The 27272-nt window shown below is 41.4% G+C and overlaps 2 protein-coding genes across 2 annotated transcripts; both read right to left on the reverse strand.

Moving 5' to 3' along the window:
* Positions 1 to 1278: 1278 nt before the first annotated feature.
* On the reverse strand, positions 1279 to 5239 carry LOC117320917 (putative nuclease HARBI1). The gene is made up of 2 exons (XM_033875397.1): positions 4985 to 5239; positions 1279 to 2154 (listed from the first exon to the last, which is right to left on the reverse strand). The coding sequence occupies exons 1-2, from the start codon at positions 5237 to 5239 to the stop codon at positions 1279 to 1281; spliced, it is 1131 nt and encodes a 376-aa protein (XP_033731288.1).
* Positions 5240 to 20930: 15691 nt separating this feature from the next.
* On the reverse strand, positions 20931 to 24472 carry LOC117320918 (protein NYNRIN-like). The gene is made up of 2 exons (XM_033875398.1): positions 23830 to 24472; positions 20931 to 21937 (listed from the first exon to the last, which is right to left on the reverse strand). Exons 1-2 carry the CDS (start codon positions 24470 to 24472, stop codon positions 20931 to 20933), a joined length of 1650 nt encoding a protein of 549 aa, XP_033731289.1.
* Between the last annotated feature and the right edge of the window lie 2800 nt (positions 24473 to 27272).

Consider the following 27272-nt stretch of genomic DNA (forward strand, 5'->3'; position numbering starts at 1 on the left):
AACAAATTATAGTAAAAAATGTGATTTCCCTATATAAACTATTGTAAAATTTACCCCCTCCCCAGGGGCAAACGTGATACCCCAGGGTCATGAAATTCACAATTTTGGTAAAGCACCTTAAGACCCTTCGAACTATAAAGAGCATTTGATTCCACCATATTTCCGTCTTGAGAAGAAGATTTTTGAAATTTCAGTCAATTTGACCCTTTTTAGCCCCGCCCATCAGCTCATGGGGGTCAGTCAGGGCCAACATGTGCATGCCATCAAACTGTCATCCCATGCTGACAATGTTTACCAAATTAGAATGAATTCCTATAGAAATAAAACAAATAAAAGTCAAAAATGTGATTTCCCTATATAAACTATAGTAAAGTTTACCCCCTCCCCAGGGGCAAACATGAGACCCCAGGGTCATGAAATTCACAATTTTGGTAAAGCACATTCAGATCCTGCCATCTATGAAGTGTATTTGATTACATCATATCTGAGAGCAGAGAAGATTTTTGAAATTTCAGTCAATTTGGCCCTTTTTAGCCCCACCCATCAGCCCATGGGGGTCAGTCAGGGCCAACATGTGCATGCCATCAAACTGTCATCCCATGCTGACAATGTTTACCAAATTAGAATGAATTCCAATAAAAAGAAAACAAATGAAAGTCAAAAATGTGATTTCCCTATATAAACTATAGTAAACTTTACCCCCTCCCCAGGGGCAAACGTGAGACCCCTGGGTCATGAAATTTACAATTTTGGTAAAGCACCTTAAGACCCTTTCATTTATGAAGAGTGTTTGATTCCACCATATCTGAGAGTAGAGAAGAAGATTTTTGAAGTTTTAGTCAATTTGACCCTTTTTAGCCCTGCCCCTCAGGCCCCTGGGGTGTGGGGACTATATGATTTACAATTTTGGTTGACCTTTAGCCATAGAAGCTTCCTGCCAAATTTTATTGAATTTGGTTTAGGGGTTTTGGAGAAGAAGTCGAAAATGTAAATTGTTTACGGACGCACGACGGACGACGCACGACGACGGACAAAAGGGGATTAGAATAGGTCACTTGAGACTTTGTCTCAGGTGACCTAAAAAGTAATTGAAAAAGTGTCTCGCACACCTCGGCTGTAATGACAAAATGTTTGATATTATTTTTGTTTTATTTTCATTTTAAAGATCTCCTTTAAAATATTGTTCAGTAAATTAAAGTATGTTGAAATAACACTTGTTTCTTTCAGTTATTTTTGTGATAGGATTGTCATGAAAATGAAAGAGAAGCTTTTTCCAGATCACACCAACAAGTTTGCAATCTCAAGACGTTTGTCAAAGGCAACTTGTCCTGAAGATTTGTCATCAGCTAGTGGACAGGAAGTATCATCTGGCATATCAAACTCCTCACCGTCAAAAGATTCATTCTGTAAAATGAAATTATGTAGCACACAGCATGCTACAATAACATTTGGTATTTCATTGAACAGGTGCATGTCAAGAAATTGTAATCTCCTAAATTTACACTTAAGGAGGCCAAATGCACGTTCAATGTCAACTCTTGTTGAGGAGTGACTCTTGTTGTACTTCTTTTCAATGCAACTTAGATGCCCATTGTCACGAAATGGCACCAGCAAGTTTACAGACAGGGGATAGGCTGAGTGTACCAGGAGATGCTGGTTTGGTGGCAGTGATGGAAGAATCTGGCTTAAAGGACAGTTTCTCCAGACTCGGGCATCATGAACTGAGCCTGGCCAACCGGCATATACGTCTCGGAAGACAAGGTTACGATCACAATCTGCCTGTAGCTGTATACTTGGAAAACCTTTCCTGTTAATATAGGAGTCTCTGTGTGAAGAAGGCCCAGGGATAGGTATGTGTGTCCCATCCACAGCACCAACCACACCAGGAAAACCACTTCTGGTAAAAAATCCATCAGCAACATGCTTGAGTTCTGCAGCAGTAGAAGGCCAAACTATAAATTTATTCTGTTGAGCAACTATTGCTTGAACAACACTTAAGAGATTTTCATGCAAAGAACTCTTGCTAAAGCCAAAGCGGTCAGCCACACTTCTAAAACACTCTTTGTTGCCAAGAAGCCATACAGTTGCAAGGATTTTCTTCTCTATGCACACATTTCTCTCAGGGATGTAAGGTGCCAAATGACCACACAGTGCCTGAAAAACCATGGAATTAGTATTGTTTTTGTCCAGTCTATTAGCAGTCAAGGTTAATTTAAGATCATTTAATAATAGTTCTTAATCTGTGTAACTATGACCAGCTCTTTTATGGATAAATCATTTCTGAATATCCATAATTCGAATTTTGGATATCTTAAAATGCTTCGAATTTTGGATATCCATAATTTGATTAAGGATTAACTTGAATCTATTTTTTATGTTATAGAGGTATAACACAAAAAATAGAATGTACTCTAAATAAACGCGAGTACCATTTTTAGCATTTGTTCATCTCATAGAACAAGAGGCCCAGAGGGCATGTATCGTTCACCTGGATGCATTGGTATCTAAGTAATTGTTTTAAAATATTATCCAAAAAGATCCCAAGGACGGGGACAGACTAAAAGACCAATCCTTGAAGCATATCTGTATAAATTTAAAGTTTGGTAAATTGGTGAGTATTGCAACTGATTTCAAGTTCAAGTAATATATTAGGTCCCTGGGGGTGTGAAAAATGAAAAATGAAACTGTGTCGGTAAATGTGTGTACCAGAATGAACAAACAAGTATGTGTACATGACGCAGATACGATAGCTTGACCGATTGAATTACAGCTTTGTGTAAAATCAAAAAGTATCATTCATTCAAATAATAGCTTTCGAACACTTTCAGCGATTACTGAACTTCTGTTGTGATATTTCCCGTCTTATCTATTCAAATAGAATAATGTTTACTATGTGATATTGTCAATAGTTACGGTTTATTTGGACCCTTTCATAATGAAGAAATAATCAAAATTGTTTTCTGTACAACAATTTCCTTGCGGTAACGGTACAGACTTGTGTGTCATGTATAGACGAGGATGTAACGTTAATGATAAAAACGCTAATTTTTTAAAGCAACAAATTTATTTGAAATCAGGCAACTAACAAGTAACTATATTTGCTATTTTTTTGTTTAAGAAAAATACAATTTTACATATTTGAAGACAATAACTTTATATGAATGATACAAAAAGTCGATACCGCTACGACATTGTCCTTACCGTTACTTAGTAAAACGTAACGGTACAGACTGTACTTAGTAAAACGTAACGGTACAGACTGTACTTAGTAAAACGTAACGGTACATACTCTACTTAGTAAAACGTAACGGTACAGAACCGTTACTTAGTAAAACGAAACGGTACAGACTGTACTTAGTAAAACGTAACGGTACAGACTGTACTTAGTAAAACGTAACGGTACAGACTGTACTTAGTAAAACGTAACGGTACATACTCTACTTAGTAAAACGTAACGGTACAAAACCGTTACTTAGTAAAACGTAACGGTACATACTCTACTTAGTAAAACGTAACGGTACAGAACCGTTACTTAGTAAAACGTAACGGTACAGACTGTACTTAGTAAAACGTAACGGTACAGAACCGTTACTTAGTAAAACGTAACGGTACAGACTGTACTTAGTAAAACGTAACGTTACAGAACCGTTACTTAGTAAAACGTAACGGTACAGAACCGTTACTTAGTAAAACGTAACGGTACAGAACCGTTACTTATTAAAAGGTAACGGTACAGAACCGTTACTTATTAAAAGGTAACGGTACAGAACCGTTACTTAGTAAAACGTAACGGTACAGACTGTACTTAGTAAAACGTAACGGTACAGAACCGTTACTTAGTAAAACGTAACGGTACAGAACCGTTACTTAGTCAAACGTAACGGTACAGAACCGTTACTTAGTAAAACGTAACGGTACATACTGTACTTAGTAAAACGTAACGGTACAGACTGTTGCGGAATGGACATTTTTTACAATTTTGACCCTTTGGTAGCCTCGACCAAGTGTTTGGTGAAAAGTTTGAACATCAGTGGTTTTCTGTTCAAAAGCATGTATCCATTGCACAACAGTTTTTAACCGATATGAGATTTTTAAAAAGACATACGGAAGGCACGGTACAGACATAGTAAGGATTCCCCAAAGCACGTATATCTCTTATATATCTGGGCTGCGACACCAGTTTGTAATTTCAAAATCGGTCATGTTGTTTTAAAACAACCTTTAAAAAAGTGTATAAGCGGGACATTTCAAAAATGGGTGCCGTTCTGGAAAAATCCGGAATTTCTGAATCTGTAACTGTACAGACATTGAAAACCATGGACACGGATTTGATGCTATCTATGGATAAATTCAAAAACCCTTTTTTTTTATAAAGCTATTTTATGAGAGAAACCTTATCTGTTGATTAATCATTCGGTACATATCAAAAATTAAAATCTAGTCAGTGGTTTTTTTTTATAAAATAAAAAACAACAACACTGAAGATAGAATGGTACCCTGCTAGTAGGCATTTTATCGTTACGATCAATATATAGTAACGACATGACACAGCGATGATTTTTTTTTTATATTTCAGAACATGATTTAACTGTTTTATCATTAATCACATATATACTTTCTTCTTCTTAGGTTGATTCACATACAAAAAAAATGCTGTCCTACATGTGATTTTTTTTTTGCCTCGGACAGGAAATTGTCCCGAAGTTGGAGAATCACCCATAAATGAAACAGTCAAATGACGTTATTTAAAGTAAGAGGCGCTTATATAATAAAAGTAGTGAAAAAATATCGCAAAACGGGGAATTACACTGATATAGATATGCGTAATTCATATATAATAATATTTCGCAATAATGCCGTTTTCCCCCCAAAAGGTGAAGCTAGAAATTGAATAATGTACCACGAGAATGTCTTGAACGTAACACTCTATTCATAATCATCATTTATCTTACAAATCCCTGTGCCTTGAATGATGTAAGCCTACCTCAAATGATGATTTAGTCATTCTAAAATGACTCTTGAACTCTCCCAGCGAATAAATTGGGATTACTTCGAAGTAATTGAGGATCCGTGTGGGGTCCATGCGCTCATGTTTAAGTAGGCCTACCAATTGTAAAGCGGCATTGGTAGATCTTATAATTGCTGATGAAGCATTTGTAAATGAATCTAAGTTAACAGTGTCGTCTGCCAGCTCGTCCAAAAGCAATATTCTTAATATGTCCTCCATATTGGCGGCCATATTGAAATCGTTTTTCGCGAGCGCTGCGTTCAGTGAGCACAAAACGTTCGCCAACAAAATGCACCTCTGGCCTTTAGTTGAGCGTTCGCCGCTGTGAGGAAGGCTTTGGGTTCTGTCCCCTAGCCGAGACATACCAGAGTCTTTAAAAATGGAGTGGGACGACTGGTTCTCCCGTTGTCAGTATAATGTGATCGGGTGGGGTGTGCTGCTGGGTGTCTTCGGCAGTATGCTTCAGTGAGGTGGCACTATCACTAGCCCTCCACCTCTTGGTGGCAAGTTCTAAACCCATGTGGGGCAGTTGCCTGGTATTGACCGTAGGTCGGTGTTTTTTCTCCGGGTACTCCGGCTTTCCTCCACCTCCAAAACCAGGTACATGTACGTCCTTGAATGACCCTGCCTGTTACTAGGACGTTAAACAATAAACCAAATCCTGCTGGTCACGTGGTAAGTAAAGTTCGAGGAAGGTGGCTTCAGAGTCTTTGATGTCCTTGATTTCAAGTTTACGGGGGATATCCGATGGTGATGATCAATATAGCTTTTGTGATTGAAGGATAACACATCTTAAAAATCTAAACACTTAAAAGATATCCGTTTACGAATATACGATTGTGTATCGCTATATCGAATTTCGCCGTTTTATGCATACATAACATAATCAATATTATAATTCAATAATATCCTCTCCACGTGTCTGTTTTGTTTATGAATTGAACAGCCTTGCAACAAGGGCGATATGAGGACGGTGTCAAGGAGACACCTGAAGTAAGCACACAAAAAGACAGAGCAGTGAGGAAAGAAAGCAAAAAAAAAAAAACCAAGAAAAATAGTTGTCTGCCCCAATTGTAAATAAGTGTTGCAATGGAGGCAGAAGATTTATTTTGATGTCATTAACAGAGGACACGTCAAATACGTCACCGTGTTGAAAGCACATATAAATATATATACCGCTTGAATCGCCTCGGCCACAACCGGACACCAGTGTTTATAAATCGTGCTTCCACTGTGTTTCTCACCGTAGGTAAAAAAAAAAGTCGTAAAAGCAGTAGATTTAGAAAAAAAAATGTAGTTAATCCGTATGGTGAGAGTAGAAACGACACGATGTGCCGTACTCCTGAGACTTTGCACAGACGTGCTTTGTAGTAAGGAGGGGCGTGCGGCAGTCTGGCGACACACACTAATATTTGGCATATGAATATAAATAACGTGTCACGATTACCTGGTAGATAATTATAGAGATAACTTTAGGGTTGAAAAGGTGCCCCGGGTCTAGTCTTAATGTGTCCACAAATAATTGCGGCGTGATTACAACGGAGTCACTGAAGTGATTTACCCAGTATGGAAAAGGACATGAGGAGGGGGGAGGGGAGGAAAAGTGTTCATGCAGAAAGGTGTCATATCTGAAACCGCATACAAACAATACGTATATTTATACACTCTCGTATATTGTTATAATGTGGCTACGTTATTTATATCTTGTGGACGACAGCCTTTAGATAAAATTCTAAATTTGTAGAAAAGAAGTTGTAGTCTTGTTATACTGTTAAAGAAACGTTCTATTATATAAATCAACTTTGCACATTAAATTGAAAATGTTTTAAACTCGGGGTGACATGCCAAAATGCATTAGAAATTATACTGTTGTGGTCATCTTCAATACCTGATAGTCTCAAAATGCGTTTCATAGAAATCCCTTCACCAGCTCTAAATCAGTCAAAAATCTTCCATTGGAAATTTAAGAATATATATACAAAACTTCAGTATCTGAAAAATCGTTCCTTAGACTCCCCTTTGTTGCCAGTATATCGTGGTCATCATACATAAATACATATTTTAAATGACGTATTTTTAGTTTGTGATCTGCTTTGAGACACATACGTGGGTCCGGTCCTATAATTACGGCCCAAAAGGCAACCGGTGTTGTATGTACTGGTTTATTAAAACTCCTTCGATAGTACCTGACTTTAAGCGAAGATTTATTTCAATGACGACGGACAAATGGTTGTGTGATTTGACAATAAGTAATGACTCGGGGAAACCTTTAGATAAAGTGTAATTTTTTGAGTGCATGTGTATGACTTTTTAATTCCTGGTAATTTTAACATTTTTTTTGGGAGGAGGAAAATGTACCCGAATTTACTTGTTTTGTTTTGTTTTGCTCGACCGTTTGAAATATATCATGAGATTCAAACGGTTACAGCAGGAATAAATTCTGGTGGTCTGCAGTGTGAAACCTCGTAGCAAACAATGGCTATAGCCATACGGAGCATCGAAATTTAGAGGGGCCCGTATGGGACATGTTTTGCTTTAGCAACCTATCATGCTTGTTTATATACTGGTAATTACATATAAATTATCAATGAAAATGATACTGCGGCTAACCAGTTTATAATCTACGCCTGTAAGTGTATTGCAGTTCCACTGTATATTTCACTGTTTACATACAGATATAAATGTCAAGACAGTACATTGAATGCATTAATACATACAGCTTGGTTATGTATATTAGTGTTTCTCTTGCACTGTGTGGTATTGGATGTTGTCATTGCTAGATAAGATTTCCAATTATTACCATAAGCTACAGAAATTCACCCGCAAAATAAAACACAGGCTATCCCCATGTTCAAGTCTTCTTTTGTCAAATAATATATAAACAATTTAAAACCCTGATGTTGTACCCCACTTTTTTCCAAAAGGTTTTTAGCTCACCTGGCCCGAAGGGCCGGTGAGCTTATGCCATGGTGCAGCGTCCGTCGTCCGTCGTCCGTCGTCCGTCGTCCGTCAACTTTTTCTTTAAATCGCTACTAGTCATAAAGTATTGAATGGATTTTCACCAAATTTGGTCAGGAACATCCTTGGGGGAAGGGGAACAGAGTTTGTATACAGTTTTACTCTGAACCCCCAGGGGCCTGAGGGGCGGGGCCAAATAGGGGAAATAGGGTTAATCCTTTAAATCGCTACTTGTCATGAAGTTATGAATGAATTTGAACCAAATTTGGTCAGGAACATCCTTGGCAGAAGGTGAACAGAGTTTGTATAAATTTTTACTCTGAACCCCCAGGGGCCTCAGGGGCGGGGCCAAATAGGGGAAATAGGGTTACTCCTTTAAATCGCTACTAGTCATAAAGTTATGAATGAATTTGAACCAAATTCGGTCAGTAACATCCTTGGCAGAAGGGGAACAGAGTTTGTATAAATTTTTACTCTGAACCCCCAGGGGCCTGAGGGGCGGGGCCAAATAGGGGAAATAGGGTTACTCCTTTAAATCGCTACTAGTCATAAAGTTATGAATGAATTTGAACCAAATTTGGTCAGGAACATCCTTGGCAGAAGGTGAACAGAGTTTGTATAAATTTTTACTCTGAACCCCCAGGGGCCTGAGGGGCGGGGCCAAATAGGGGAAATAGGGTTACTCCTTTAAATCGCTACTAGTCATAAAGTTATGAATGAATTTGAACCAAATTTGGTCAGTAACATCCTTGGCAGAGGGTGAACAGAGTTTGTATAAATTTTTACTCTGAACCCCCAGGGGCCTGAGGGGCGGGGCCAAATAGGGGAAATAGGGTTTTTAAATCGCTACTAGTCATAAAGTTATGAATGAATTTGAACCAAATTTGGTCAGGAACATCCTTGGCAGAAGGTGAACAGAGTTTGTATAAATTTTTACTCTGAACCCCCAGGGGCCTGAGGGGCGGGGCCAAATAGGGGAAATAGGGTTACTCCTTTAAATCGCTACTAGTCATAAAGTTATGAATGAATTTGAACCAAATTTGGTCAGTAACATCCTTGGCAGAGGGTGAACAGAGTTTGTATAAATTTTTACTCTGAACCCCCAGGGGCCTGAGGGGCGGGGCCAAATAGGGGAAATAGGGTTACTCCTTTAAATCGCTACTAGTCATAAAGTTATGAATGAATTTGAACCAAATTTGGTCAGGAACATTCTTGGCAGAAGGGGAACAGAGTTTGTATAAATTTTTACTCTGAACCCCCAGGGACCTGAGGGGCGGGGCCAAATAGGGGAAATAGGGTTACTCCTTTAAATCGCTACTGGTCATAAAGTTATGAATGAATTTGAACCAAATTTGGTCAGGAACATCCTTGGCAGAAGGTGAACAGAGTTTGTATAAATTTTTACTCTGAACCCCCAGGGGCCTGAGGGGCGGGGCCAAATAGGGGAAATAGGGTTACTCCTTTAAATCGCTATTTTTCATAAAGTTATGAATGGATTTGAACCAAATTCGGTCTGGAATATCCTTAGGGGAAGGGGGAAAGAGAGTTTATATAAATATTGACTCTGACCCCCAAGGGGCCTGAAGGGAGGGGCCAAATAGGGGAAATAGAGATTTGAGTTTTAAATGGATTTGAACCCAATTTGGTCAGAAACATCCATGGTGATGGGGATACAGATTTTGCATAAATGGTTACTGTGACCCTCAATCCCATAACTATGTATAGTATCGCTGGGCATTAAGGGATAAACACAATTCTTATGTAAAAATAGGCCAAAGGGTTTTCCCCACCCTATGGGACTTAGTTTCTTTAAACACCATTATGGTGTAAAAATAATCCATATGGTCTTTCAGAGAGTACATTTTTGTATATGTATTAACAAATTGAACATGAACATTATTTTGACATTTGGTCAAATCCAACCAGGTGAGCGATACAGGCCCCATGGGCCTCTTGTTCTTTAAGTGATTTGTTTTAATCTTATATATGAATTGTATAAGGAGTGAAACAGTTAAGGTCTATGATTGCTTCCTATTTTTTAAGGAAATAACTTGTTTTGATTGTGATGCCCCGCAAAGCCAATAGTTTTAATAGCTTGAGAGCTAGTGTACATGTTCAGTATGTGAATATATGTTTGTCAGTATCTCCAAAACGGTTATATCTACAATCAACACATTTTATCAGTTTTCCCTTCAATAAGACATTTACCAACAAACCAAATTTCGACAATTTGACTCCTAGATTTCAAGAAATTGTGTTAACAATATAGCACTTCCGCTACACAAAATATCCCTATCTATAGTATTAGCACTCTGGCTACCAGATACCTTAAAGTAGCCAAAGACCTAAAATGAGAAGAAGCTTGAGAAATAAACATACCTGCCAGTGTTGATCCGAGTTTTGAAATGTATCCCGTTGAGATGATTCTCGATGTTTTTATGATAAAATATGAACAGTGATATGAAGAGGAATAATAGAAGTATTACAAATTTGTGGTCGTCACATATCCTTCCCCATCGCGACATTGTTCGCTTACATGTGGTGCCGCTCGACATTGTCCTATAAATTGAACATCTAGGTTACATGTGTGTAGTCAGGTAACACATTCTACAATACCGCACGGGATACTGGCCATGGGTATAAATAAGTTTGTAACACGGTTACATTACTAGATCGATATTCTTTTGCATTGTATTGGGTCTATTGCCTGTTGACTATTTAAGTCATTTAGGACCAAACAACACCCGATTAAAAGGACCGAAAAAACAACCCTAACTAAAATGTTAAAAGGTAAACCAATCACCAATATCAACCGTTATAATCAACATTATATTGTGTTGTATAGCTCTATGGCAAGTAAATAATGAAAATTTTAATTACGATTTTTAATCGGACCCAAAATCTCGATGGCATGGCGAAACGTCCGTCGTCAGTCAACATTTCCTTTTAATCGCTACGTATCAGATTTTGATGACATTATGGAGCATTGTTGGGCGATTTTGGTTTGGTTTGGTTTGGTTCATTTTGTTTAACGTCCTATTAACAGCTAAGGTCATTTAAGGACGCCCCCCCCCCCCCCCCCCCCCCCCCCCCCCCCCCCCGTGCGTGCGACATGCATGCGTGTGTCGAGTGAGTATGTGTGTTTTGGGAGGCTGCGGTATGTACGTGTTAAGTCTCCTTTTGATAGGCCGGAACTTTTGCCGATTGATAGTGCTACCTCACTGAAGCATACTGCCGAAGACATCCAGCAGCACACCCCACCCGGTCACATTATACTGACAACTGGCGAACCAGTCGTCCCACTCCTAATATGCTGAGCGCTAAGCAGGAGCAGCAACTACCATTTTTAAAGACTCTGGTATGTCTCGGCTAGGGGACAGAACCCAAAGCCTTCCTCACAGCAGCGAACGCTCAACTAAAGGCCAAAAGTGAGGCATTGTCAAGGGAGACATTAGGAAGAAGAAAGTTTTTTAGAAGGAAGAGAAAAGATAAGATCCCAAATTTAGTCGCCTCTTACGATCATGCAATGGGGGAAGCAGGTACAATTCTTACGCCCTACCTGCAGGGCAGTTGTTGGGCGATCAAATATTGAACAGTGAGTATTGGTGCGAACCTCTTAGCCTCGATAGATGGAACCCAATAAAAAAAAAAAATAATAACTCCGTCCATTAAATCATTGCTAGTCCTTAAATGACCCTTACTGTTGCGAGGACCCGTAAACCCCTAAAACTAAAACAAAACGAATGGATAAACTTATTAGGGTGGCTACCCCATGGCCAAAATGAAAGATAGAGGTAAATCCTTTCAAACACTATTAGTTCTGAATGGAATTTAAATGAAATTTGGTCTGAAGCATTATTTGGCAAAGAAGAACCAATGTTTTTTGACAGCGGATATGGCTTCTTTGGAGCAATAGGGGCGGGTCCAACAGGGGGATATCCCTTTTCGCTGCTTGTCCGGAACGACGGAGTCGATTTTTTTTTATCGAATGATCTGGAGCATTATTTGACAAGGGAGATCTAAAAAAACTAAAACATCGGGCTAGATTGGCGGATCCTAATAGGGAAAATACAGGTAGATATTACAAATCGCTACTTGTTAAATAATAATGGAAAAGCACGTCGCCTAATAAGGGAAACAAAACGGAACAGTTCGAAGGAAATTGTGTCAAAACTAACGAATAAGGAATATATCTTCAACTTAAAACAAAATGAATACGTTTCCAAACTAAAGCATAAGAAATACGTCTCCAAACTAAAGCATAAGAAATACGTCTCTAAACTAAAGCATAAGGAATACGTCTCTAAACTAAAGCATATGGAATATGTCTCCATATTAAAAAATAAGGAAAACGTCTTCAAACTAAAACATAAGGAATATGTCTCCAAACTAATCCATAAGGAATACGTCTCAAAACTAAAGCATATGGAATATGTCTCCAAATTAAAACATAAGGAATACGTCTCTAAACTAAAGCATACAGTCAAACCTCGATTATTCGAACTTCGTTGATTCGAATTTCTCGCTATATCGAACTTTTTGCTTGGTCCCGAATTTCCTCACTATATAACGTTACTTACGAACCTATGTATGATTCGATTTTTTTCAAATCGAAGTTTTCGATGTATCAAATTTTTTTCATGGCCCGTTAGCTATGATATTATAGGTAATGTACATCTCATGATTCGAACAAACAATTTTTCCTTACTGACCACTGGACAGGTGTTTGTCGTGAACCCCGCGGCAAGATTTCACACATCTCGCACAATTCTCCTGACTGACAAGAGGGATAACGATAGCGTGTGTTGTCCCTTCCGATCATGGGGTTGATTAATAATCAGACCTAATTGGTAGATAACTGGTGTATTGAGAAGTCATGGTATTTAATCACTCCGGCATAACACACGGTAGTCGTCTGTGATCATCTCCGCCGCCATTGAAATCAGTGCTCGGTGAGTAAATTTTACTGACAGTAAAACAAGCGGATCAATTTTAAACAAACAATTAGCGATGTCTTAACTCATATTCAAAATGTCACGTTTCAAACTTAGTATACATACATGTCCATGTAAATCGATTATTTGTCATTCAATCATGCATTCTCCACCTGATCGGCATTTCGTATTTTATATGCACGTAACGTAAACACATGTGTCTTCAAGTATGCATTGTAGGCCTGCTTCTTTATTTTTATCTGTTAAACGTGATATAAGTGTTTTGTAACCGATACATAATTTGTTGAATTAATAAAATGCTGAGGTATAATTGATGAAAAGTATTTTTATTTGTTGGGTTTGAACTTAAGTAACAAAAAATGTTCGATGTGAGCCTGACAGGTGGCGATCAACACGGAAGACATCGAGGACATGTAACGTTAACATGTGCGATATGACAAAGCAGGGGAAGCATGCTTTCAGTTACTTAATCTAGATTAAAAATCAATAGTTCACTTAAATGGCTTGGACCTGCTTCCAAAGGAGCACGAGCTTTTAACGACACAAAAACGTTCTCTCCCGGTGTAATTTGAAAGCTCTCTTCAGAGTTACCCTTACAATATCCCTCATACACCCGTATATATACCAAATGAAATAAGGTAAAGGAGAAAGAAGCCGCAGTTTGTGTTACTGGTAATGCATCCTATTGGTACCATCTGCCTAATAATGCTTCAATTTACACGACGAACGTCCAAATTAAGAACTCTATTTTTTCTGGGTTTTAACAATATCCCTCCAACGCCCACATATATACCGATGGCTCCAATGTAGAGGACAAAGTAGCCGCAGTTTGTGTTGCTAGTGATCGTGGTGTTCGTGTCATCTTCCTGATAATGCCTCATTTTAACAGCTGAAACCGTTGTGAATCATTTGGCTTAAGAGGAAATAAAAATAACAACGTAACCAAGTCGGTACTCCAAAGGATTATAAATAGCAATTTTTAGAATATTTTTGGATGTAAAGTTTTTTTTCCAAGTCGGTACTCAAAAAGGATTATATATTCCCATTTTTAGAACACTGCAGGGCCCATTATCCTGTTTTGGATTCCAGGGCATAGGGCTGCTAAAGCAAAACGACACTGTAATGCCATATTTTGATTTTAAACCGTTGATAACCAGCATGATTGAATTAAACTAAGAATAACCTTGGCTACAAACGGTAAACGAACTGCGCGATGTTCAACCTAAAGTTTGCACATGTAGTAGAAGTTGAGCAAATTTCCGAGATGAAGCGTGTCCTCTCGCGTCTGCGCATTGACCAAACAAAAATTACCCACGATCGCATTTGACGAAAAGACGATCATCCCTTTTGATGATTGACTGAATCGATTTCAAACGGACTCGTGAAACCTTGTTAACGTGCGCGTGTTGTGTGTATTCTTTCATGCGTGCGTATGTGTGTGTCTTGTAAACAGTTTAAGTTTGATTTTACCTATGTACTCCATAAGTTTGCCGTGCTATACAAATTACTTCCTGTTTACAGTCATAGTTGCATTGATTTTTTCATGTATGCATGCAATCTTTATTATTTAAGAAATAAATAGATTAAACGGAAACCTCCTAAAGCTGTTGCCATATTCCTATTATATATCAAAGATCTGCAATGGAGGGATATATTACTAAATAAACAAAGAAATATAAACATGTCCTTCAAAAATATCCATTATACTGTAAATTGATATTTTATGATGCAATATAATATGGGCATCTGGGTAATCGTATGTCGCATGCATATGCTAATTCTGCCAATGAACAAAAAAAGCGTAGAAAATGCAACAGTTGAAATGTGAACGATTAAATTAAATCAATTTACCTGATGAAACATATTTGTATACATGATTTTAATATGAATGAAGGCAAAGCCTTGGAAGAGCGCAGCTAAAGTAATTGCCACTTGCAGACGTGTATGTTTATGTAATATATGTAATTTATATTTCTATTATATTATCAGATTGATGTAATTTGCTAAAGGTTATCCCTTAAAACCCACATAAATCCATTATATCATAAATTTTTTTCTGTTCTGGCATATACATAAAAATATCCTCTACGTCTACTGCCGTATACTCTAATATTTTAAGCGAAAACAGTAGTCAAGATTATTAAAATGTGTATGATATAATTGTGCTTGTCATGTACTTGTATGTTAGTGACAATGAAAGTCCCGACTTTCACTCCCGTTAGAAGCTATCACAGTTCTAGGTTATTCTTCCATGAAGTGCTCAATAAAGGATTTCAAGAAACGTTTTGAAGGACCAAAAAAAACATGTTGCCGACTGAAAAAGAATGCAATCCAAATTAGGTAGATTAAAACACGGAAACGCGCAGAACATGAAGATATGGTAAGAATGACGTAGAGCATGGAGGAAAAAATTCCAAGTAAAACTGGATGGCAGCGGTTGGATTTGCTTCAAATCGCTTCTTGTCAAAAAGTTCTTATTGGATTTTGACCAAATTTGGCCAGAAACATCCTTGGCAAAAGGGGAACAGATTTTGCATGAATGGTGACTGACCCCCGAGGGGCCAAAGGGGCGGGGCCCAATAGGGGAAATAGAGGTAATTCCTTTAAATCGCTACTAGTCATAAAGTTATGAATGGATTTGAACCCAATTTGGTCAGAAACATCCTTCGGGGAAGGGGAACAGATTTTGCATAAATGGTGACTCTGACCCCAAAGGGACGGGGCCCATAAGGGGAAATAGAGGTAATTCCTTTAAATTGCTACTAGTCATAAAGTTATGAATGGATTTGAACCCAATTTGGTCAGAAATATCCTTGGGGGAAGGGGAACAGATTTTGCATCAATGGTGACTGACCCCAAAGGGGCCAAAGGGGCGGGGCCCAATAGGGGAAATAGAGGTAATTCCTTTAAATCGCTACTAGTCATAAAGTTATGAATGGATTTGAACCCAATTTGGTCAGAAACATCCTTCGGGGAAGGGGAACAGATTTTGCATAAATGGTGACTCTGACCCCAAAGGGACGGGGCCCAATAGGGGAAATAGAGGTAAATTCTTAAATCGCTACTTCTAATAAAGTAATGAATGGATTTGAACCCAATTTGGTCAGAAACATCCTTGGGGCAAGGGGAACAGATTTTGCATAAATGGTTACTCTGACCGCCGTCCTTAAATGACCTTAGCTGTTAATAGGACGTTAAACAATATAAACCAAACCAAACCAAACCAAACCAAACCAAACCCCCGAGGGGCCAAAGGGTTGGGGCCCAATAAGGGAAATAGAGGTAATTCCTTTAAATCGCTACTAGTCATAAAGTTATGAATGGATTTGAACCCAATTTGGTCAGAAACATCCATTGGGGAAGGGAAACAGATTTTGAATAAATGGTGGCTCTGACCCCAAAGAGGCCAAAGGGGCGGGGCCCAATAGGGGAAATAGAGGTAAATTCTTAAATCGCTACTTCTAATAAAGTTATGAATGGATTTGAACCCAATTTGGTCAGAAACATCCTTGGGGCAAGGGGAACAGATTTTGCATAAATGGTTACTCTGACCGCCGTCCTTAAATGACCTTAGCTGTTAATAGGACGTTAAACAATATAAACCAAACCAAACCAAACCCCCGAGGGGCCAAAGGGTTGGGGCCCAATAAGGGAAATAGAGGTAATTCCTTTAAATCGCTACTAGTCATAAAGTTATGAATGGATTTGAACCCAATTTGGTCAGAAACATCCATTGGGGAAGGGAAACAGATTTTGAATAAATGGTGGCTCTGACCCCAAAGAGGCCAAAGGGGCGGGGCCCAATAGGGGAAATAGAGGTAATTCCTTTAAATCGCTACTTCTAATAAAGTTATGAATGGATTTAAACCAAATTTAGTCAGAAACATCCTTGGGGGAAAGGGAACAGATTTTGCATAAATGGTGGCTCTGACCCCGAAGGAGCCAAAGGGCTGGGCCCAATAGGGGAAATAGAGTTAATTCTTTTCAAGCGCTACTTGTCATAAAGTTATGAATGGATTTTAACCCAGTTTGGTCCGAAACATCCTTGGGGGAAGGGGAACAGCTTTTGCGTAAATGGTGACTGACCCCCGAGGGGCCAAAGGGGCGGGGCCCAATAGGGGAAATAGAGGTAATTCCTTTAAATCGCTACTAGTCATAAAGTTATGAATGGATTTGAACCCAATTTGGTCAGAAACATCCTTCGGGGAAGGGGAACAGATTTTGCATAAATGGTGACTCTGACCCCAAAGGGACGGGGCCCATAAGGGGAAATAGAGGTAATTCCTTTAAATTGCTACTAGTCATAAAGTTATGAATGGATTTGAACCCAATTTGGTCAGAAATATCCTTGGGGGAAGGGGAACAGATTTTGCATCAATGGTGACTGACCCCAAAGGGGCCAAAGGGGCGGGGCCCAATAGGGGAAATAGAGGTAATTCCTTTAAATCGCTACTAGTCATAAAGTTATGAATGGATTTGAACCCAATTTGGTCAGAAACATCCTTCGGGGAAGGGGAACAGATTTTGCATAAATGGTGACTCTGACCCCAAAGGGACGGGGCCCAATAGGGGAAATAGAGGTAAATTCTTAAATCGCTACTTCTAATAAAGTTATGAATGGATTTGAACCCAATTTGGTCAGAAACATCCTTGGGGCAAGGGGAACAGATTTTGCATAAATGGTTACTCTGACCGCCGTCCTTAAATGACCTTAGCTGTTAATAGGACGTTAAACAATATAAACCAAACCAAACCAAACCAAACCAAACCAAACCCCCGAGGGGCCAAAGGGTTGGGGCCCAATAAGGGAAATAGAGGTAATTCCTTTAAATCGCTACTAGTCATAAAGTTATGAATGGATTTGAACCCAATTTGGTCAGAAACATCCATTGGGGAAGGGAAACAGATTTTGAATAAATGGTGGCTCTGACCCCAAAGAGGCCAAAGGGGCGGGGCCCAATAGGGGAAATAGAGGTAAATTCTTAAATCGCTACTTCTAATAAAGTTATGAATGGATTTGAACCCAATTTGGTCAGAAACATCCTTGGGGCAAGGGGAACAGATTTTGCATAAATGGTTACTCTGACCGCCGTCCTTAAATGACCTTAGCTGTTAATAGGACGTTAAACAATATAAACCAAACCAAACCCCCGAGGGGCCAAAGGGTTGGGGCCCAATAAGGGAAATAGAGGTAATTCCTTTAAATCGCTACTAGTCATAAAGTTATGAATGGATTTGAACCCAATTTGGTCAGAAACATCCATTGGGGAAGGGAAACAGATTTTGAATAAATGGTGGCTCTGACCCCAAAGAGGCCAAAGGGGCGGGGCCCAATAGGGGAAATAGAGGTAATTCCTTTAAATCGCTACTTCTAATAAAGTTATGAATGGATTTAAACCAAATTTAGTCAGAAACATCCTTGGGGGAAAGGGAACAGATTTTGCATAAATGGTGGCTCTGACCCCGAAGGAGCCAAAGGGCTGGGCCCAATAGGGGAAATAGAGTTAATTCTTTTCAAGCGCTACTTGTCATAAAGTTATGAATGGATTTTAACCCAGTTTGGTCCGAAACATCCTTGGGGGAAGGGGAACAGCTTTTGCGTAAATGGTGACTCTGACCCCAAAGGGGCGGGGCCCAATAGGGGAAATAGAGGTAATTCCTTTAAATCGCTACTAGTCATAAAGTGATGAATGCATGTTCTTAAAACAATTCTTGGTCTTTCAGACCTTAGATAGTTTGGACTTCATTAATCTTTAAAGCAGTTCGGATTCCCACACTATAACCATATATAACATTGTTTGAGATTTACAAATAAAACAAATTGAATATGAATATTATTTTGACAGTCGGTCTAATCCAACCAGGTGAGCGATACAGGCCCCATGGGCCTCTTGTTTTTTTAGCTCACCTGGACCGAAGGACCGGTGAGCTGATGTCATGGCGCGGCGTCCGTCGGTTCAACATTTGCTTCAAATCGCTACTTGTCAAAATGTTGTTATTGGATTTTGACCAAATTTGGTCAGAAACATCCTTGGCGGAAGGGGATAAGATTTTGCATCAATGGTGACTCTGACCCCCATTGTGTCGGGGCCCAATAGGGGAAATTGAGGCGATTCCTTTGAACCACTACTAGTCATAAAGTTAAGCCTGCCCTGCAGGTAGGGCGTAAGAATTGTACCTGCTGCCCCCATTGCATGATCGTAAGAGGCGACTAAATTTGGGATCTTATCTTTTCTCTTCTTAACAACTTTCTTCTTCCTAATGTCTCCCTTGAGACAAATGTTCCGCTCAACGGTGAGTGTCTCATAGTGTTTGGGATGGACACCCACTGCTACCCTCCATGGTCCATGCGACTCAAAGTCCACAGGGGGGTATGTGTTGGGTTCGCTGAACACAACAATGCCTCCGACAACATTCACTGGAATGCTTTGGGTCTCCGCCACGGCATCTGAATAACTATAGGCCAGCAAATCCTCGACGGTGTGTCCACTGCTCTTTCCCCAGATCTGGCGGCTGGTCCTGTCAAGGTGGAAATGACTGTCGATGACGTCCGGGCTGCTGGGCGCGCTAAGGGTAGTCACGGCCGTCTCCTCATCATCGGAATCGACTTCATCCACCACGTAGAACTCTTCCAGACCTGGAAGTAACTCAGCTTCGGCCGACGACTCTGGAGATGCCGGCTGCAGTGTTGTTGCGGCTGCACTGTAAGTCGGACAACTCTAAAGTTGTAAAACTCTGTTCGTTGCGCCGGCGTAGACATCCAACATAGCGATCAGACATCTCCAGAACAGTAACACAGCAGGAGAGTTCACAGGATGTAGAGAGAACTCTGTAGGCTCTCGGACTCCCAACAAACTACAAGCTTGCCGGAAGACCTCGAGGTGACAAGGGTCCAGGACGCTCCCTTCCGGAATCATCCTCGACTCGTTGACGTGGTCCACAGCTGCCTGGAGAGTGGTTTTCCTGCCATATGCTAGGCAAACCAATGATTTCAACGCCTCTATTTGGTTGGGGACGTTAGAACTGACGTCGGAAAACACCATCGGCAAGTGCTTGGTTACGGCATGGCGTTTCGCTCGCCTGTCCTTGGACGTACATCCAGACAGAGGGCAGTAGAGTGGCAGGGTCTTGGGCTGTTGCGCTGGGGGCTGATGTCTGGCGACCTTGCACAGTGGCGAATCTGTTGATCCGGTGACAGACAAAGTCCTTTTTCCCGACAGTCGTTTGACGTTCCTCGTAGGGGGTCCAGAAACACCCACACCACTTCCATGGTGCGGACGACAAGGCTGGGCTCCCGTCCTAGGTATCACTGGTGCAGGCATCAGGCACAAAGTCCCAGAATGAGGTGGAGGACCTGACGATGAGACTTCAAAATCCACCACTTCACCCCTCGACATCGGCACTGATGGAAATGACGACACAGGTTCTGACAAGTCCATGCTCTCTTGGTTAGATGGTGTAGGGGCATCAGACGTAAGGTCCAACTTGTCCGAATCCATGTCCGCACCCGCCTCATCCAGCTTACCTGATCTGGCGTCTCCCCGGAAGACAGACAGAGACGAGTCTGTCTGCAGGCGTACGTCCTTGCACATCTCGGGCGCTGGTGCTGGAGCTGTGGCCACAGGTTTCCTCTTGGGTCGAGACAGCTTGCTCCCGTCCAGAGATGGCAAGTTTCCGTCGATCCATTCATCCCGGAGATCACACCGACAGTTGGTTCTGGTCTCCCTAATCCACCACCTGTTTGACCTACGGACGGCCAGCTTGTACTGCAGAAGGACTGCTTCCTGAAGCTCTGGGACGGCTAAAGACACTATGGACATGTAAAATGCCATAGGCTCCAGCAACGTCCCTTCATGGCTCACTCTCCGGACACACTGAATGACAGATTCCTCAGGTCGTCGGAGAGCTGCTAGGGTCGCTTTGCTGGGTCCTCCCTGCTTCTGTTGGGCCTTCCATTGTCGCTTAGGTGTCCTAGGGCTGTCAGACATGCTTCTGTAAAAAGATAAGATCTAGTTACAACCTGGTAGACATTCTGGACAGAGATACACATCAATTAGTTTGGCGTGCTCCTTGGTTACATTTACGCAAGAACCATGATACCATTCCCTACATTCCTCACATTGTATCATCAGTCCCCCGTTATCAGGGCCACGACATAGACAGAATGCACTGTCCTCAGCTGTTGCTACAGCCGGTTGACCCTGTTTACCCTGAGCGCGGAGTTCGCGTTGTCTGAGTAACCAGGCGGGCAAATCTCTGTCTCGACAAGGCTTGAGACGATCATGGTTTATCGTCACAAGTTTCTTTCGGAGCATGATTTCGTACACATACTCCGTGAGTTTACGGACTACCAGAGCTGGTCCTTTCCAGGTTGGGGAGAGTTTGCTACACTTACCCTTGACTGTGGCGGTATCTAGCACATACACAGCATCACCCACGGAATATGACCTTGTGAATGTTTTAAGGTCATAGTCCCGCTTGTTGATAGCCTGACTGATAACCAACTTACTACGAGTGGTTTCGTGAGCGGACTGTATTTCCGTAACCAAATGGGATACATATTCCTCATAATTCTCATGATCCTCGGGATGAGGGCCTGGAAACATGAGGTCGACTGGTGTATTTACCTCTCTCCCCAGCATTAACAGGTTTGGTGTGAACCCAGTGCTACGGTTGACGGCAGATCTTTTAGCCCCGGCGAGTTGTGGCAGGAACTCGTCCCATTGACCAGTAGACTGACTCGTGAAACATCGCACTGCGTCCATGATCGTTCGGTTAAACCTTTCCACTTGTCCGTTTGAAGAGGGTCTAAAACGTGTTGTCCGTGCTTTGTGGATATGGAGCCTTTCACAGAGCTGTTTGAATAGATGGCTTTCAAAATTGGTCCCTCGATCCGTGAATATTTGGAAAGGAAAGCCAAATCTTGAGAAAAAGTGATTAACTGCTGCCTTAGCCGTTTCCTCAGCGGTCTGGTTAGGCAGTGGTATACACTCTACCCATTTCGTGAATTGGTCCACTATCATTAAGATGTACGTATTGTTGTTTCTTGAAACAGGAAACGGACCCATAAAGTCCAGGTGAACCCTCTCCATAGGGGTACTAGCATGATAAGATGTGAGCTTACCTCTAGCTTTCCTATTTGGTTTTTAGCCCACCATCATCAGATGGTGGGCTATTCAAATCGCCCTGCGTCCGTGGTCCGTCGTCCGTCCGTCCCTCCGTCCCTCCGTCCCTCCGTCCGTCCCTCCGTCCGTCCGTAAACAATTCTTGTTATCGCTAATCCTCAGAAAGTACTGAAGGGATTTTTCTCAAATTTCATATGTACGTTCCCCTTGGCCGACAGGCAGCCATCTTGGATTTTGACAATTGAAGTTTGTTATCGCTATTTCTGAGAAAGTACTGAAGGGATCTTTCTCAAATTTCATATGTATATTCCTCTTGGTGCCTAGTTATGCATATTGCATTTTGAGACCAATCAGAAAACAACATGGCCGACAGGCAGCCATCTTGGATTTTGATAATTGAAGTTTGTTATCGCTATTTCTGAGAAAGTACTGAAGGGATCTTCCTCAAATTTCATATGTAGGTTCCCCTTGGTGCCTAGTTATGCATATTGCATTTTGAGACCAATCAGAAAACAACATGGCCGACAGGCAGCCATCTTGGATTTTGATAATTGAAGTTTGTTATCGCTATTTCTGAGAAAGTACTGAAGGGATCTTTCTCAAATTTCATATGTAGGCTCCCCTTGGTGCCTAGTTATGCATATTGCATTTTGAGACCAATCGGAAAACAACATGGCCGACAGGCAGCCATCTTGGATTTTGATAATTGAAGTTTGTTATCGCTATTTCTGAGAAAGTACTGAAGGGATCTTTCTCAAATTTCATATGTATGTTCCCCTTGGTGCCTAGTTCTGCATATTGCATTTTGAGACCAATCGGAAAACATCATGGCCGACAGGCAGCCATCTTGGATTTTGATAGTTGAAGTTTGTTATCGCTATTTCTGAGAAAGTACCGAAGGGATCTTTCTCAAATTACATATGTAGATTTCCCTTGGTGCCTAGTTATGCATATTACATTTTGAGACCAATCGGAAAACAACATGGCCGACAGGCAGCCATCTTGGATTTTGACAATTGAAGTTTGTTATCGCTATTTCTGAGAAAGTACTGAAGGGATCTTTCTCAAATTTCATATGTAGGTTCCCCTTGGTGCCTCGTTATGCATATTGCATTTTGAGACCAATCGGAAAACAACATGGCCGACTGGCAGCCATCTTGGATTTTGACAATTGAAGTTTGTTATCGCTATTTCTGATAAAGTACTGAAGGGATCTTTCTCAAACGTTTTTGTAAGTTGCCCTTGGTCTGTAGTTCTGCATATTGCATCTTGGGACCAATAGGAAAACAACATGGCCGACAGGCAGCCATCTTTGATTTTGACAATTCAAGTTTGTTGTCGCTATTTATCAGAAATTGCTGAAGGGATCTTTCTGAAATTTCATTTGTAGGTTGCCCTCTGTGCCTAGTTATGCATATTGGATTTTGAGACCAGTCAGAAAACAACCTGCCCGACAGGCAGCCATCTTGTATTTTGACAATTGAAGTTTGTTATCGCTATTTTACAGAAGGTACTGAAGGGATCTTTCTCAAATTTCATATGTAGGCTCCCCTTGGTCCCTGGTGTTGCATTTTCGGACCAATCCGAAAACAACAGACAGCCATTATCGCTAAATCTTAAATTGTTTGCAAAGTACTAGAGGGCTGTTTCTGAATTTACACAGATTAGTAAGACTTAGAGGAAGGGAAAAGTAGAGAAAAGATCAATCTGACATGGAACCTATAAAGATCATTCAATGGTGGGCGCCAAGATCCCTCTGGGATCTCTTGTTTGTTCCTGTTACACGTTGAGCAGGTAGCAACGTGGTTTTTGATGTCCCTCAACATGTTGAACCAATAAAACTTTTCCTTACAACGTCCAATGGTTCTCTCCTGACGTTGATGTCCAGTGGAAGGTAAGTCATGGGATATGACCAGTATGTCCTTTCTCAAGTTCTTGGGCACCACTAACAGTTTTTTGCCCAGACAGTTGCTGTCCCGCTTCCACAAAACACCTTCTTTATCCAAGGAGAATAGCTCTTTGTTTAGCAAGTAGTGTTTTGATTCCCGGCTGCTCAACATAAGGATATTCTCAGCAGGAGCTTCTCGTGACTCAAGCCAAGGAAATACCAGGCTTAAATTTGGATCCTCCCGTTGAGCTTTCCTAACTTCCTGCCATGAGTAGCCGTTAACCCAGTCTGGCTTGTCCCCATCCCTGACGACGGCTCTGACTGTTGGTGTTAAATGAGCTAGAGATACAGCTTCGTCTACTGAGTTGATAAAGCTGCTCCATTCCTCGTGTCGTTTAGCACAGTAAGTGCACCCACCACACGGTAAATCTTCCAGCAACACACTGTGTCGGAACTCCTGGCAATCAGCTTCCTCCTGCAGTCGTGACAAAGCGTCAGCATTCACATGTTTACCCCCAGGACGATGATGAATCTCCATCCATTACTGGCTTAACTCCTCCAGCCATCGAGCGAGTTGACCGTTAGGGTTTTTGAAATTCATCAACCATTGGAGACTGCTGTGATCAGTTCTTACTTCGAAATGACGACCCAGCAGGTAATGACGAAAATGCCTTGTGAATCTCACAACTGCAAGGAGTTCTTTCCTCGTCGTACAGTATTTACGTTGTTCAGGCGTCAATGCAAAGCTACAGTAAGAGATACATCTCTCCTCTCCATTCTGTACCTGTAATAACTCTGCGCCAACCGCTAAATCTGACGCGTCCGTGTCCAGAATAAACTTGTCTTCCGTTGTAGGGATCGTCAACACAGGAGCACTACACAAAGCTTTCTTGAGTGCCTCAAAAGCATCCTGTTGCTCCGCTTCCCAATGGAACTTGTTTTTCCCTGTCAGTGCATACAATGGTACAGAAAATTCAGCAAAGTTCTTTATGAAACGTCTGTGATAATTAGCAAACCCACAGAATCGTTCCACATCTTTGGTACACTTAGGGGTTGGCCACTTCCTCATAGTCTCAGCTGACCCTTCACTCACTTTCATTCCGTCGCGTCCGACTACTCTGCCAAGGTACTCTACTTCTGTTTTGAAGAGATCACATTTCTTCGCTTTTAATTTGATCCCGTACTGACGGAACCTTTCGAACACTTGGGCTAAGTTGTCCATATGCTCCTCGAAATTCCTACCAAGTACTAGGACATCATCCAGAAAAGCGAGTACAATGTTCCAGTGTAGACCTCTCAATACCAAGTTCATCACTCTGCAGAACGTGCTCGGGGCGTTGGTTAGACCAAAGGGCATTCTCCTGAACTGGTAAAGACCATACTTAGTAGTAAAGGCTGTTTTACACTTGTCCTCGTCCTTGACCTTAATCTGCCAATAGCCCCAGGTGGCGTCCAGCTTTGAGAACCACATGTTGCCGGATAATGTATCTATGCACTCCCCCACTAAGGGTAAAGGAAACACATCCTTCTTTGTGACCTTATTAGCTCACCTGGACCGAAGGTCCGGTGAGCTTATGCCATGGTGCAGCGTCCGTCGTCCGTCGTCCGTCCGTCAACATTTGCTTCAAATCGCTACTAGTCATCAAGTTCCTATTGGATTTTGACCAAATTTGGTCAGAAACATCCTTGGCAGAAGGGGATCAGATTTTGCATAAATGGTGACTCTGACCCCCAAGGGGCCCGAGGGGCGGGGCCCAATAGGGGAAATTGAGGCAATTCCTTTAAATCGCTACTAGTCATAAAGTTATGAATGGATTTGAACCCAATTTGGTCAGAAACATCCTTTGGGGAAGGGGAACAGATTTTGCATAAATGGTGACTCTGACTCCCAAGGGGCCAAAGGGGCGGGGCCTAATGGGGAAATAGAGGTAATTCCTTCAAATCGCTACTAGTCATAAAGTTATGAATGGATTTGAACCCGATTTGATCAGAAACATTCTTTGGGGAAGGGGAACAGATTTTGCATAAATGGTTACTCTGACCCCCAAGGGGCCAAAGGGGCGGGGCCTAATGGGGAAATAGAGGTAATTCCTTCAAATCGCTACTAGTCATAAAGTTATGAATGGATTTGAACCCAATTTGGTCAGAAACATCCTTCGGGGAAGGGGATCAGATTTTGCATAAATGGTGACTCTGACCCCCAAAGGGCCTGAGGGGCAGGGCCCAATAGGGGAAATTAAGGCAATTCCTTTAAATCGCTGCTAGTCATAAAGTTATGAATGGATTTGAACCCAATTTGGTCAGAAACATCCTTTGGGGAAGGGGAACAGATTTTGCATAAATGGTGACTCTGACCCCCCAAGGGACCAAAGGGGCGGGGCCTAATGGGGAAATAGAGGTAATTCCTTCAAATCGCTACTAGTCATCAAGTTATGAATGGATTTGAACCCAATTTGGTCAGAAACATCCTTTAGGGAAGGGGATCAGATTTTGCATAAATGGTGACTCTGACCCCCAAGGGGCCTGAGGGGCAGGGCCCAATAGGGGAAATTGAGGCAATTCCTTTAAATCGCTACTTGTCATAAAGTTATGAATGGATTTGAACCCAATTTGGTCAGAAACATTCTTTGGGGAAGGGGAACAGATTTTGCATCAATGGTGACTCTGACCCCCAAGGGGCCTGAGGGGCAGGGCCCAATAGGGGAAATTAAGGCAATTCCTTTAAATCGCTACTAGTCATAAAGTTATGAATGGATTTGAACCCAATTTGGTCAGAAACATCCTTTGGGGAAGGGGAACAGATTTTGCATAAATGGCGACTCTGACCCCCAAGGGGCCAAAGGGGCGGGGCCCCATATGGGAAATAGAGGTAATTCCTTCAAATCGCTACTGGTCATAAAGTTATGAATGGATTTGAACCCAATTTGGTCAGAAACATCCTTTGGGAAAGGGGAACAGATTTTACATAAATGGTGACTCTGACCCCAAAGGGGCCAAAGGGGCGGGGCCTAATGGGGAAATAGAGGTAATTCCTTCAAATCGCTACTAGTCATAAAGTTATGAATGGATTTGAACCCAATTTGGTCAGAAACATCCTTTGGGGAAGGGGAACAGATTTTGCATAAATGGTGACTCTGACCCCCAAGGGGCCAAAGGGGTGGGGCCTAATGGGGAAATAGAGGTAATTCCTTCAAATCGCTACTTGTCATAAAGTTATGAATGGATTTGAACCCAATTTAGTCAGAAACATCCTTTGGGGAAGGGGAACAGATTTTGCATAAATGGTTACTCTGACCACCAAGGGGCCAAAAGGGCGGGGCCCATTAGGGGAAATAGGG

This window comes from Pecten maximus, unplaced genomic scaffold, assembly GCF_902652985.1.
Source record: "Pecten maximus unplaced genomic scaffold, xPecMax1.1, whole genome shotgun sequence".
NCBI lineage: Eukaryota > Metazoa > Mollusca > Bivalvia > Pectinida > Pectinidae > Pecten > Pecten maximus.

What these genes read in the sequence shown, in the direction of transcription:
- LOC117320917 (XM_033875397.1), bottom strand. Translation starts at nt 5,239, where the DNA reads ATGGCCGCCAATATGGAGGACATATTAAGAATATTGCTTTTGGACGAG. An exon ending in TGACTAAATCATCATTTGAG is followed by an intron (nt 2,155 to 4,984) that starts GTAGGCTTACAT and finishes ATGGTTTTTCAG; the next exon opens with GCACTGTGTGGTCATTTGGC.
- LOC117320918 (XM_033875398.1), bottom strand. Translation starts at nt 24,472, where the DNA reads ATGGAGATTCATCATCGTCCTGGGGGTAAACATGTGAATGCTGACGCT. An exon ending in CGTTGCTACCTGCTCAACGT is followed by an intron (nt 21,938 to 23,829) that starts GTAACAGGAACA and finishes TCTTAATGATAG; the next exon opens with TGGACCAATTCACGAAATGG.